Source organism: Mchenga conophoros, linkage group LG4 (genome assembly GCF_057382185.1).
Source record: "Mchenga conophoros isolate Kocher_MC1m ecotype Shallow Benthic linkage group LG4, M_conophoros_male_GT1.1, whole genome shotgun sequence".
NCBI lineage: Eukaryota > Metazoa > Chordata > Actinopteri > Cichliformes > Cichlidae > Mchenga > Mchenga conophoros.
In genome coordinates, this window is record NC_140529.1 from 29,317,081 (window position 1) to 29,330,498 (window position 13,418).

The window sequence follows — 13,418 nt, forward strand, 5'->3', positions numbered from 1 at the left end:
ACCTTCTTTGTGAAAGTAACAGGACTTGAAATGTTTTTGGTCCACTTCCTAAATTTTAAACAGAAATGAAACCTAAACCGATGTGGATATGCGGCATGAACAGGTCGCTCTAAACCGGTCAGGTGAGATTTCTGCGTTAGCAGATGGTAGACATGATAGCCTCTTTGTGCAAAGTGGTCAAACTGACGCGGAAGGATAGTGAGGCCGGACGTAAAGTGATTTTTTCACAGCATTGTACAATTTTAAAGGCGCAGATCAGATTTTGTAATGTTAAAAGTTCTTACGTGTTTAAAAAGGGTTATTGGTTATGTATACTGAAAACGTAGTGTTGTAACTCTGTTTATTTTGATCGAAAAACCAATAAGGAAAGACGATCGCGTTTTATTTTGAAATAATACCGGATGTAGTATAGGTATGCTTTACAGCACGGCCGCGGTTCAGCTCCCGACCGCTAGGAGGAACAAGTAGGGATCCCTGCCCGGTCCCAGCGTGGAGAAGGAAGCGGTCTGAGAGTCCGCATCCCTGCACAAGCGGGACAGAGCGAAACCTCGAGAGGAGCAGACCACTTTCAGTTTTTATTCGAAGACTTTTCCTTACATGGGGACGAGAAATGTCATCGACTCCGAGCGAAAGGAGGGCTTTTGCTCATAAAATCAACCGGTGAGACAGTGACAGAAGTTATTGTTTAACGGCTACTACACTGCCGCTTGCTTTGCTTGAGAATGACCTGCAGGAGAGACGGTGCATATAGCCATTAAGCTAGGATTTGTAAGGTATCACAAAGCATAAACCGCTTGGTATAAACACACCTGTAGCCTAATACCACAAGAAAGGGGTTTAGTCACGTAGTTTGCGCTTTCTTAATGGGTGTCTTGCACTTTTGCGAGTTTAATAACCTGTTTTCTACACGTTGTCGTAGCATCGTAAGAGCTTTGTTGTCAACAATGATTGGGCTACTTAAGTAAAACAGCGCCGAGCCAAAGGCTGCTCTGCTATTAAGGTGTGTACTTTAAGTGGGAGTATTTGTTTCGGAGTAATAATAAGAGAAAGACTTCGCCTTGTGGGAATATATTAGTAACCTGTTTCTACATGTTGTAAACTGGTTCTGCCTCTCCGTTAAAAGTGGTGCTGCATGCGTTAGAAATGCACTGTTTCATCACACTGAACATATGGTGATCACATTCCAGGTAAAATTGTCAAAACTCGTCACACCTGTCACCTGAGTGTTTGAATAACAACTGCACCAAAACTTGTGTGGGTGTGTGGAGGTGTTGGTAGGGAAGTAGCTCCCTGTTTGTTACAAGTGTTTCCCCCCCTAGCTATTCACCTCAGCTTCAATCAGTTCATTTTATAGTCCGTTTCATCAAGAAATAAACATGATGCTACATTCTGATGTAAGTGTATAATTTCTCTATAACGCATCCTAAAGAGGAATTCTCAATCGCCCACCCCATTCCTAAAATCCCGACTTTTTAGTGAGACCAAGAGCATTGTTTAGCGCCGGATGCAGGAAAGGGTGGGAAGGGGTGTTCTGGCTGTTGACTTTGCAGTTGATAATGTTCCTTTTTCCTGTTTTAAATGGAGGTGTGCAGAGAAGCTGCAGAAGCTCTTTCCAGATTGCCAGTAATGTAGTACTAGTTCTTAAAAGTTCAACCTGATTTGTCATCACAAGGAGATCTTAGCTCTGTATTGGAGATGGAAGTGGAGGTCACTAGTCTTAAGGAGTCCTTGTGGTTTTGATTGATGTATGACATGAACCTTAGCAATGTAATCACAGCAGAAATGTTGAAGCCTTTGCAGCTGTGTATATGAAAGAAACAGACATGTGGTTCTAGAGGAGCAGCTGCTTGCTGTCTCTGGGAAAGGATTGTTTTTTTTTTTCCTTCTCTCGCTTTGTCTGTCTTTAAGCCTCCCTTTGCCGTTAGTTCATAAAGGCCTGCTCTGGCTCTGTGCCTGCTCTGTGAGATCGGATCGGGTCCCTTTTCAGAACAGCTGCTGCCCTTCAGCATTGCTACTAGTACCAGGAGATGAAAACGGTGATAAGGGGTTCACAGATTCTGTGGGGTAGGATTTGAGAAAGTGCAGACGTCACTTCCTGAATAGTTGTAGACACTTAAGCTGTTAAATGTAAATACTTTTTTTTTTTTAAGTAAAAATAAATAAATAAATGTGAATGACCTCTTACATTTAATTGGATTTTGATTTTGTTATTTGCACCCATGTTTTATTTCTAACCTGCAATCCTTTCTATTGTTCAGGACGGTTGCTGCAGAGGTCAGAAAACAAGTGTCCAGAGACTATGGCTCACCTCAGTTGTCAAAGAAACGAGGAGGCGCGCACCACCCTGTGAGTCACCCTGTGTTTAACCTCTCAGAGTTACTGCCCGGCAGCCCTGAAGCTCAAATTAGTCAGGCCAGAAATGGATGGGTGTAACTTTGTAAATGAGTACTGAGTTTAGATACAAGGAGGAAGATGTTACTTAGGTGATTGCAGTTTTAATTAGTGTTCACAGCAAGTGGCTTTGAAGCAAGCATACCTGCTCTCACTCAGCTGTGTTGTTCTACAGCTAGGCAAGGTCTCACCATGAACGCTTAAGAATAGAAGAAGGGATGGTTATATCAGGTGATTTGTCTTGGAAATTGTCTTGTGTCTTGTTATAAACATGCCAGTATGGTTTCTAATTAACCCAGAAGAAATGTAGAATTCTCTGTGATCTTCTAACAGACAGTCTGGTAGACATAGGTTGTGGAGTAGAGCCTTGTTTTTACTTGCAGTGAATTGGGCCATATGAAAAAAAAGATGACAACAACTTAGGGTTTTTTCCATTTAGACAGGGGCTGTAGCAGTAGTTCCTGTGGGGGATTCTGCTTTTGATTAAACAGATAAAAAAGAAAGTACATGCCTTGTTCAAAATTGAGAAGTGAAAACCAAAACTGTAAAAGAAATGGATAACCTTGTTTAGACACAGTATTTTTCTTTCTTTTTAGCTTGCATAGAGATATATAGAGATATATATGTGGTACAGGAAGTTTTTGTTTACCAACCGTGTGTGGATCTTTTATATTTTTCTGCCATTCCTGTCGTAGTGGGTTCCCATATTAAACATGGCTAGTTTTTAATAATCGGATCAGCATTTGTGAAAGTAATCTCTTGCACTGCGTTTTATTGTTTGGTATCAGAACCATGGTTTTTGCTGTTGTATGTCTATGTCATTAATAATTTGGGATACTCCTAATGGGGTCTTCTCAAACAAGCTTTGGCTGCGAGCACAGAAGCCCTACCCATGTGCTGGTTAAACCTTTTGTTTGGGTGCGACAATCAGTCAGGAAAACAGTTGAATTAAAAGGGAGAAGAGAGCTATAAGGTTGTTTCCGACAGAGGATGAACTCAATAAGTTCCAATAGTAAATAAACCTGGATTATTTTGAACGGTTAATCATCCAAAGCTACTCTGATCCAAGAGTAAATATAAGAAGCAAGAACGCATTGAAGTCTCTGACATGATGAATTTAGTGAAAAATGCCAATAAAAATGTAATAACTCCCCAGAAGCTGATTTTTTTCCTGTGAATGCCACTTAATTAAAAGATAACCATTGCTTTCACATGTTTACCCTTTCTGTGATTTTGTATTAAAGTGGTAATGCTAGAAATTGTGGGCACATCATAGTAATATGTACATAATAGTTTAATGCTGACTGACAGCTTCCACTGACGGAGGTGGTTGAGCCGGTGGACTTTGAGGAGTATGTGAGCAGTCATGCTCCCGGGGTGGAGCCCGGCCCTCTCAAGCAGCTAATGGAGTTCCCGTCAGATGACCTGGAGCTCCTCCACCTGGACAAAGACTGCAATACACTGGAGCCCCCACTGCCTGAGGAAGAGGAGTAAGTCCGCTAGTCTGCTAATGGCCAGCACAATCCTCATACTAAACTCTCAAGTCCCATTTATGGTCTTGACATTACTACACAAGCAGAGCTTTAATATCACTGTAATGGATAAACATCACTACAGATAGGAACAAAGCCTTCTCTCTGTGAACATAAATATTAAAAGCATGCTTTGCTCAATTATTCATGTGTTTTTCAATGTAGCTCGCTGGATTCCAGAGTGAGAGATGCCTTGGCTGTCTACACAGATGACTGGCTTGTCATTCAAAGAAAGTAAGTGGTCACAGTAGGGGTGTCAGCTAAATAAACCTACAGTATGCTTTTCATCTATTTTGTAATAATGTGCGCCACATTTCTGTGTTCACTCCACATGTGATTGACAGTTACATTATTAGTTGGACAACTCTTCTTCTTCTTCTTCTTCTTCAGATATCAGCTCTATAGCACCACATACACCCCTCACAACTCTGAGCGGCAGAGGGAGAGGCAACGAGGGCTGGTCAAACAGACCTTTGAACTGGATGAGGCTGCTGCAGCTGAGCGCCAGGAAGACCAGGTAGACGACTGCGATGTTCAAAGACCCTGTAATCTTAAATGCTGATGGGCGTTCAGTGAGGTTAGGTTCATGAAACATGTTTTAGTATTGCCGGGAGTAAAAGTTTTCCAGCTGTCACACACTAAAAGTGCTGTCATTTAATACACAGGCTAAGAGATAGAGTTGCCAGATTGCTGGGTGTCTCATTATCACAGAGAAAGGCAGTATGAGTTGTATTCTGGTCAACAAGCTAATTATATGAAAAATGACTAATGGATAAATGTCTTATCCATTATCTATTACATTTTCCCCACATGAGTCATATCAGATGGGTAATGGGATATGTAGCATTGTAATTCTTATAACACATCTTTGCCTGGAAGGGGGAAAAAATCAAACAGAAAAACACATGACCTCACCTCTCAATCTTGTGTGGTTCAGGATGACGCAAAGCGGCGGTCAGTCAGCATCGATGAGACTCCTCGCGGCAGCTGGGCCTCCAGCATCTTTGACCTGAAGAATTCATCTCCAGACGCTCTCCTGCCAACTGTGCTGGAACAAACAGCTGCAGAGGACATGGACCACCGCAATACAGAGGCACGACAGCAGGGGCGCCACAATGACCTGCTTGGCCTGTTCCCTCCCCCTGATGAGGTTTGTATTTGATTCTCTTATATCTGACTCTGTTGTGGTTTAAGTTAGAAAAAACAGAGCAAATTAAAAATGATCATGATTTATAGCTATGATCACACATTTAGTTTAAATAAGAGTTATTCAGGATTCTATACTGTCAACATAGGGTTTGGCTTACATGCTCCATAGTGTAGTGGTTAACACGTGTATAATATGCTTAAGATCCTGGGTTAAAACCAGGAGGAGACTCATATCCCTGGGGTTATTTGAGGGAATCCGTCATAAAAAAGTCTGTGCCAAGTCAAATATGCAGATGCATCTACTCTGGTAACCCCTTGTGAATAAGAGAACAGCTGAGAGAAGCTTTAGGTTTACTCTGTTTAGAGGAAACACATCACACTGATAATGAATGCTTATCACTCCGGGTCACAATTTCCTGGTGAGAAACATTCTATTATAAATTTTGTGGCAATAAATACCCATGATTGTATGAGTATTACCCATTAGTGTAATATTTTGGCACACAGAGCAATTTCCACGGTGCTGATTTCTCTGCATGGAGCCATGATGAGTTGTAACTGTAGATGAAAGTCAGACACAAATATGAGGCCGTCATGGAGACGAAAATTCAAATTGGGGGTTGCCACAGAGCAAATACAGCAACATGTTAGAGCAATACTGGGAGCATTGACAGAGGAAGCTATAACAGTGGAGGGAAAAAAAGAGTATGCTCATAAGAAGGATGAAATCAAAAAAGCTATATGAGCAAGCTAATGTTTTAGTTTTCTTTGTGTGAGATATAAGACGTCAGCAGGAAGCAAACATAAGCGTCTGTATCGTTTGATTCTGAAAGCTCACTTTGCTCATTTTGGCTGAAACACAATGCTGCAGTTTTTGAACTAAATCTGGGTCAGCAACATTTCTAAAAGTCTTTTTAGTGGTTCTAAAATGTCTTATCAGTGCCGGCGTTAGGCATAAATGTTGTAAAAGTTTAAAACTAAAACTTGTTAGTGTGGATGTACCCTGAGAGTTGTTTCTCTCTTATGGTTCACCCCGTGAGAACCTTGAAACAGCCCACGATCTAATTATTCTGTTATCAAAAAATAGATTTTGGAATTATCGATCTTAAGTGCAGCGTTTCTGTGGGCTAGTTGTGTAATGAATTAAGTGCAACAGCTTAGACTAGCAGCACACTGGAAGTACTGAAGGAACTTGGAGCTGTGTAAATGGTGATATTGCTGGTTTTCCACCAACATGGAGTCTAGAACTAGTATCGTGGCTGTGGGAGAGACTTGAGCAAGACATTCAGCACTGATTCAACCATGATTTCTGGTGGACAGAAATTAACTCCATAGCTAGTAACGTTGATTTGGTCATAATGTGGGCTGGTTAGATAGACCAACAACACTTCATTGGTGTTTAAAAAAAGGCATTACTGACATGCACGCTAAAATGAAAAAGTAAGCACCTTTTTTAGTCAGTGACAATAAAACTGTATTTATCATTTCCACTCCTAACTAAACAGTGCTACGAATTGAAGGCAAACCAGACATCTAAAAGAAAAGCACTGACCACACAGAGCTAAAGCTGCAGGGAGCAGAAGACTCTGGCAGCAGAGTTTATAAATGCCGTTGCCATTTGTTCAGCTCAGAGCTATTGAATGTTCCCATAAAGTGAATGTCCATAATGTCTGCAAATCCAGCCACTTCAGGAGAACTGTTTGCTTTCCTTCCCTCAGTGTTCTCCTTTTCTCACTCATCCTTTTTTTTATGTATGTGTACACTTCACTGTTTCTCTGCCACTATGTTGCCATGACATCTGTGTAAATGCTATGCCGGGGTCTTGTTTTCCTTTCTGTGTGGCAGGATGAAGCAGTAGAGAGATGCTCTCTTCCTGAAGTGCCCAAGGAACATTGTGGCCAGAGGATCATGGTCAAGTGTTTGTCTCTGAAGTAAGGAACATTTGGAGTCTTGCTCCTGGCATTTGTATCTTCATGCTCTGGTTATTATATTTATTACAAATACCCCAATGCACTCCTTATTTGACATTGTTTATTTTGTATGTTTTTCAGGTTTGAAATAGAAATCGAGCCAATATTTGGAACACTCGCCCTTTATGACATCAAGGAAAAGAAAAAGGTTTTATTTCTTTTTGTTCCATTTGATTAGTTCTTATTTGGCATAATGAGTCTTCTTTCAATGAGTTTCACTCTGTAAAACCACTTACATAATGCTGAGCTCATACTTCACTAATTTAATTTCCCTCTTCTCAAAGAGGCCTAAGTGGTCTTGCGGTTTAGATCACTGAGTCAAAACTGAATTAGCATCCCTTGACGTGCATTTCCATTATCATCTTTCCTTCCCCTGCCTCCTCTGATTCCCGCTTATCTTTCCTCCCAACAGATCTCTGAGAATTTCTACTTTGACCTTAACTCGGATCAGATGAAAGGACTCCTAAAACCCCATACACCTCATGTCGCCATATCTACATTGGCTCGTTCCGCCATTTTCTCCATCACATACCCTTCTCCTGACATTTTCCTGGTCATTAAGGTACTGAAAAACTCAACTACACATGTACAGTGCTGGGAAAATGCATTTGATTTGTTTCTTAGTTTTTGGCATATTTGTCACAATTGGATGTTTCAGATCTTCAAACTAATTTTAATATTAGACAAAGATAAATCAAGTAAATAAAAATGCAGATTTTAAATGATAGTTTCATTTATTAAGGGTAAACAGCCATCCAAACCTGCTTGGCCCTGTGTGAGAAAATAATTGCCCCTTAAACCTAATAGCTGGTTCTGCCACCCAAGATAGCAAGAACTGCATTCAAGGATTTGCCATAACTGGCAGTGAGTCTTTCACGTCGCCGTGAAGGAATTTTGGCTTGCTATTTTTTGCGCAATTGTTTTAATTCAGCCACATTGTAGGGTTTTTGACCACGAACAGCTTACCATTTGGATTATGCACATTTATGAAATGCTGTTTTGGTTTTATGCCACATGTAACAGGGTTCAAGCCTTCCAGTAAGTTCAGCTTTTGTCTCATCAGTCTGCAGAATTTTCCTAAAGGTTTTGGGGATCATTGCGAAGCTTTTTGGCAAGTATGAGATGAGCCTTTGTGTTCTCTTTGGTCAGTGGTGGTATTGACTCTGGAACTCTACAATGGGTGCCATTTTTGCCTAGTCTCTTTCTTACTGTCGAATCATGAACTCTGACCTTAATTGAGACAAGTGAAGCTTAGAGTTCTTCAGATGTTTTTCTGAGTTCTTTTGTGACCTCCCGGACCTCCTCCTCCATTGATGCATTTTAAGATCTTTTAGCCTGCTTCACCTGGTCATACAGGTTTTATTTAAGTGATTTCTTGATTTTCTTGAACAGTAATCAGGTCTGTAGAATGGGCTGGCCACTTGGGTGTGGCTAAAAAACTAAATACAAAACTGCATTTTGTATTTACTCAGGTTATTTTTGTGTAATTTTAAAATTCATTTGATGATTTGAAACATGTTTGGCAATTATGCAAAAAGACTAAAAAATCAGAAAAAGAGTGCAAATACTTTTTCACAGCGCTGAACATCAACAACAAATATTACTTTAAATCACATAATTGCTCTCAGTGAGTTAAAAGTGCATTTGCATGTGTTTTTTCAGCTTGAAAAGGTCCTTCAACAAGGAGATATTAGTGAATGCTGTGAGCCCTACATGGTTATGAAAGAATCAGATTCATCTAAGGTAATGGAGCCAAAATGTTCTTTAAACTGTTGCAATGCTCAGAGCTTGCAGCCGCCATGCACGTGGGACCCTCTTACTGTCTAGTCACAAGAATTACTCAATTTTGTCAGGGTGGCTGCAATATTTACTGTCGTCTTTGGCAAGCCAATACTGGCTCTTGCAGATGTTTTAGGCTGTTCAGTATCTTTTCAGATCATATTTTGTTCCACTGCAGCACAAGGAAAAGCTAGAGAAGTTGCGCCTTCAGGCAGAGCAGTCGTGCACGCGTCTCGGCTGTTTTCGCATGCCTTTTGCCTGGACGGCCATTCACCTTCTCAACATCGTCAGCAGTGTGGGAGGTCTGGATCGGTCTGACCCGGACTCTGATTCTGGTACTGCTGATTATATACATATATTTCATTGATAATTTCACATGTGCACGTACACTGATGAGCCACAACATTAAAACTACTGACAGGAGCATCACCGTGGTAGAATGGAACATGATGCTGGGAAACCTAACATTCGTGTAGATGTTAGTGTGATGTGTGCTGTCCACTTAAACACTGTTGCAATGTCAGCAGCGTCTCGCAGCTGGCCAGTGTGCCTTACAAAAGAAAAAATGCTCGGGAATTGCTTGAGGAACTCAAAAATCCCAAAATATTGCTCTAGTTTCTGCACTGTGCATATGTGGAATGCATCGTCACTCATCCAAAGGCCCCACACTCCAAATCTCACAGGGTCCACTGCTAACTTCCTGGATTCAGAAACCACAAAACACAATCAGAGGTCGTGTTTCCGGGTCAGAGCTGTTTTAGCACCTGGAATGGACCTACACAATATCAGGCAGCTGGTGTTAATGTTGTGGCTGATCACTGTATGCAGACCATTTGCCTAATTACAGTAACAAATGTCTCCTGTCCCTATAATACACACCTTTGGGTCACTGCTAGAGCGAAAAGGTCATGGAACGTGGAACGAGAGAAAGAAGAAGGGGTTCGAGCGGATGAGCATCGGTGATGACATGTGTAACTTTGCCACTTTCCGTCCTGCAACACTCACCGTTACCAACTTCTTCAAGCAGGTATTTAGAAGTGCACATGTGTAGATCTGTCCTTACAGTGAGGTAAACTACCCATTATTTGAATGGGGTAGTTGAATATCACTATAGAAACAAAAGGTGAGACATAATAAATAACTGCATAAAAAGTAGAGTTTCATTTTTCTTTCTACTGTCAACAAGCACTTATTTAAAGGTAATCAGTGGAATTCTCTATATATTATTGTCACATTGTTACTTTAAATAATGACAAGTGTCCAGAGAAAGTTATTGTCTTGTGAATTGCTGCTATATAAATAGAATTAATAGTATGAAATTAACAGTATCTAATAAAAGACATGGGAATAAATAAATAGCCCCAGTGCTTTAAAACTACTTTTTCTACTAACCTTGGGCAATACTGTCCATTTAATTATTAATCTTTTAAAAAAAAGATTATGCTCTCTGAGCTGTTGCACCATAGTTATCAGTGAATTGTTGTGAAAGCACAGTCTATGCAGACATCCCTTTTTATATAACTGTGAATCAAGAGTGCATTTCTTTCCAACGATGGGACACTTGTCACCATAACCTGAAGGCAACCCTGTTTTTCAGACCACTTATATGCTATATGTTATCCTAGTAAAATCCATGAATGTGGTGTGATTTATTAAAGTCAGTTGTCAAAAAGCCTTTCCCTCCAAAATGTTAGTTTTTATAAAAGTGAAAAACTGCAGCCTGTTTTTACTCTTTTTAATTTAGTAGAGACAAATGAAACAAAGCCTGTGAGCGTGTCCGCTATGTGACATACTCCTCTCACTGCAACATGTTTCTAACACACCCTCTTAATCATGGCAGTGCACTTAAATTGTCAGTGCTCTGGTCATTCTTCTAAACCTGACTGCATTTAACTCCATCCCCAGTGTCCACTTTTAGGGTAAGACTGAACTGAACAAAGACGCTGACCTATTCTAAATATATATATTAAAAAAAATCCATATAAGAGGGATGATCAAAAAATGCTTTTCAAATAAAATTGAAACAGTTTTATAGAGAACTGCTCTTTTGTTTACCAAGGAGGGGGATAGGCTGAGCGATGAAGACCTTTACAAGTATCTTGCAGATATGCGCAGACCGTCCTCTGTTCTGCGCCGCCTGAGGCCTGTCACAGGTAAACCCAACACGTTTCTGTTGTCTAGGAAAGGTTCACCCAAAGCTTCATGGGTGATTTTAGATGCACTGTTTATATGTCTCTGTTTTAATCCCCGACCTGCTTTGCCTCTCAGCCCAGTTGAAGATCGATATCTCTCCAGCTCCAGACTTGCCTCATTACTGCCTCTCACCAGAGCTGCTTCATGTGAAGCCATATCCAGACCTGCGTGTTCGACCAACCAAAGAGGTGCTGGAGTTCCCCGCCCGCCAAGTATACACACCGCACACTACCTATAGGTGAGCGTTCATCTTACAAAGGCACACACATAGGAACACACTGTGTATGTTTGTTTTATAGTAAGTTTACCTATTAAGCAAATATACATTGACCTAGTCTGGGCCTCTTGTGTCTATTTGATTATTGATTTTTGACTGAATCTGATATTCTTCAACCTTTAAGTCAATAGTTAAAGGAGAAAAAGAGACATTTTTCCAGCATTTTTTTTTTAATCTGAAATTTTTTTTTACTAATGTTATTTTCATGTAGAATATGAGCATAAAAATACAAAAAACAAACAAATTGTTTTTATTCTATGTACAGCGTATACATATAATACTGGTTCACCAAACACAATCTTTAATAATTTAACAGCTTATTTTAAAAAGCAAATTTACAAAGCAAACTGATGTAAAGACACAAAAATAATGCACAAAATATAGATTACAGGCACGATAACAAGGATGTAATTATGAAGGACCCAAAATATATATTTTCTGCCAGTGCAGTTGATCTATAGCATCCATAGCAAGGTTGGAAGGGAGTGCAGTGAGTTTATGGAGTTAAGATCTGGATCATGTCAGCACTTCACTCTGGAAGAGGGAAGCAAAGTAGCAAATTTAATGAAATAAAAACATGGAAAGTTTATCAAGAATATCAGATAGTTTGAACAAGTTATTTACCATCTTCTGCAGTTTGGCAAGCTGCTCATTCTGACTCTCAATATCCTCTTTTTGGAGCTCAGTCAAAAGCTGTAAGCCTCGCAAGACTTTGTCGTGCTCCTCTGCTCTCTCCTACAAACAGAAGTAAAGTTAAAATAACCTGTCAGTGATTATATGACTAGCGTTCAAATATGAAGCAATAACCAGCAAAAGCAACTATGGAGTGATGGAGTGTTAGAATTCATGCTACACTGTAACTATTTTGAGTACAGCTTTCTGTTACCTGCAGCTCCTTGATGCTTGGAGGTACAGAGTTGCTGAGGTACATCTCCAACTGGCTCACTTTTGTCCTCAGCTGCTGCTCTTCCTTCTCCAGGCTGGTCAGCCATTCTTTAGTCTTTGTGGTCTGAGCGTGTTGCTGGGCCATCTGGGCCTATCAAAAGAGGATGTGCCTATATTATTCTCTTCCCCCAACAAAAGCCTCAGTGCAGCTGGCAGCTGCTTTCCCCAGAGTCTTACATGTAGCTTTCACACTCATTTTGCTTGCTCTTGTCTTGGATATTAGAGTATGGTTTAACCTTATACAGCAGGCAAATGAAGTGAATAATAGTAATATGATTGTCTTGGCTGTGAGTGCCCACATAATAACAGCAATACAGGATTTTATGTAGGCATTTTAAAGAAAATGTTTTGCTTTCACAAGTCACCAAAAAGCTGCATTTTCTCTCTCCTTCTCTGTGTCTCCACCTCAATCTGATGGCGACTTATATACTCTGCCTCAAGTTTGCTCCCGTATGCTGTACTGAGATTGAACCTTGATTGTAATTCTGAGACATTATCTCTCCCCAAATACCACAGCCTTTCACCTTCACCTGGGGGATCTGTTGTTTACATATTTCCATGTCTTCTTACCTGTAGCAGCTGTATCACTTCTTTGATCTGTTTCTCCACCTCTGCAGCCTGCTCAGTCTGTTTCCCCAGCTTTTGGAGAGTTCTCTCAGTGTTCTTCAAAGACCGGCTGATTCTCGCTATCTTTGCCTCAGTGGTTTCATAAGCATAGTTTAGGGATTCGCCAAACTGTAAGACACCAAACATGAGCACATTGACTTCTTCTTGCGGTGCCACCTTGTATTCCGTCTTGCTGGTCTTCCTGACCGGGCTTGCGTGCACTGCTCCAGCCACAAAAAGCAAGCACAGGCTCCAGAGCATTGTGATAATAAATGTTGTTTCCTCAGTTCTTTCAGATGTTCAAAAGATATTTCTGATTTATCTTTCAGCAATAGCGCCTGTGCAGAATAAAGCTTTTTTTTTATGTATGAGTCAAAAATGAAAGCCATAAACAGGCACTTGTCTGTCATAGCAGTGTCATCAGCCCCTCAGCGATGAATGGAGGGTGGCTGCTCCACCTTATATTGCATGTGTGCATGGCTACGTGCGATACCAGGGTAAAACATTAGCTCGGCTTTGGCCTGATCACAGGTCTTGTCCATGGCCTTTGCCTCAGTGACCCTCCCTTGAAGTTTG

General features: G+C 40.6%; 2 protein-coding genes across 5 annotated transcripts in view; one reads left to right on the plus strand and one right to left on the minus strand.

The window, feature by feature from the left end:
• The first annotated feature begins 447 nt into the window (after positions 1 to 447).
• The window catches only part of dock6 (dedicator of cytokinesis 6), a 31,162-nt gene continuing 18,191 nt past the window's right edge, over positions 448 to 13,418 (plus strand). For all 4 annotated transcript variants that reach the window (XM_085271615.1, XM_085271617.1, XM_085271618.1 and 1 more), the window contains exons 1-14: positions 448 to 660; positions 2,259 to 2,346; positions 3,703 to 3,881; positions 4,089 to 4,157; positions 4,314 to 4,440; positions 4,861 to 5,073; positions 6,918 to 7,003; positions 7,124 to 7,190; positions 7,455 to 7,604; positions 8,705 to 8,785; positions 9,000 to 9,156; positions 9,718 to 9,848; positions 10,881 to 10,974; positions 11,090 to 11,252. In XM_085271615.1, the coding sequence (XP_085127741.1) occupies positions 611 to 660; positions 2,259 to 2,346; positions 3,703 to 3,881; positions 4,089 to 4,157; positions 4,314 to 4,440; positions 4,861 to 5,073; positions 6,918 to 7,003; positions 7,124 to 7,190; positions 7,455 to 7,604; positions 8,705 to 8,785; positions 9,000 to 9,156; positions 9,718 to 9,848; positions 10,881 to 10,974; positions 11,090 to 11,252 (1,655 nt within the window). In that variant the 5' untranslated portion in view covers positions 448 to 610. The remainder of the gene's footprint in view (positions 661 to 2,258; positions 2,347 to 3,702; positions 3,882 to 4,088; positions 4,158 to 4,313; positions 4,441 to 4,860; positions 5,074 to 6,917; positions 7,004 to 7,123; positions 7,191 to 7,454; positions 7,605 to 8,704; positions 8,786 to 8,999; positions 9,157 to 9,717; positions 9,849 to 10,880; positions 10,975 to 11,089; positions 11,253 to 13,418) is intronic.
• Positions 11,503 to 13,265, minus strand: angptl8 (angiopoietin like 8). The gene is made up of 4 exons (XM_085272667.1): positions 12,807 to 13,265; positions 12,178 to 12,327; positions 11,916 to 12,026; positions 11,503 to 11,825 (listed from the first exon to the last, which is right to left on the minus strand). Exons 1-4 carry the CDS (start codon positions 13,101 to 13,103, stop codon positions 11,808 to 11,810), a joined length of 576 nt encoding a protein of 191 aa, XP_085128793.1. The 5' UTR covers positions 13,104 to 13,265; the 3' UTR covers positions 11,503 to 11,807.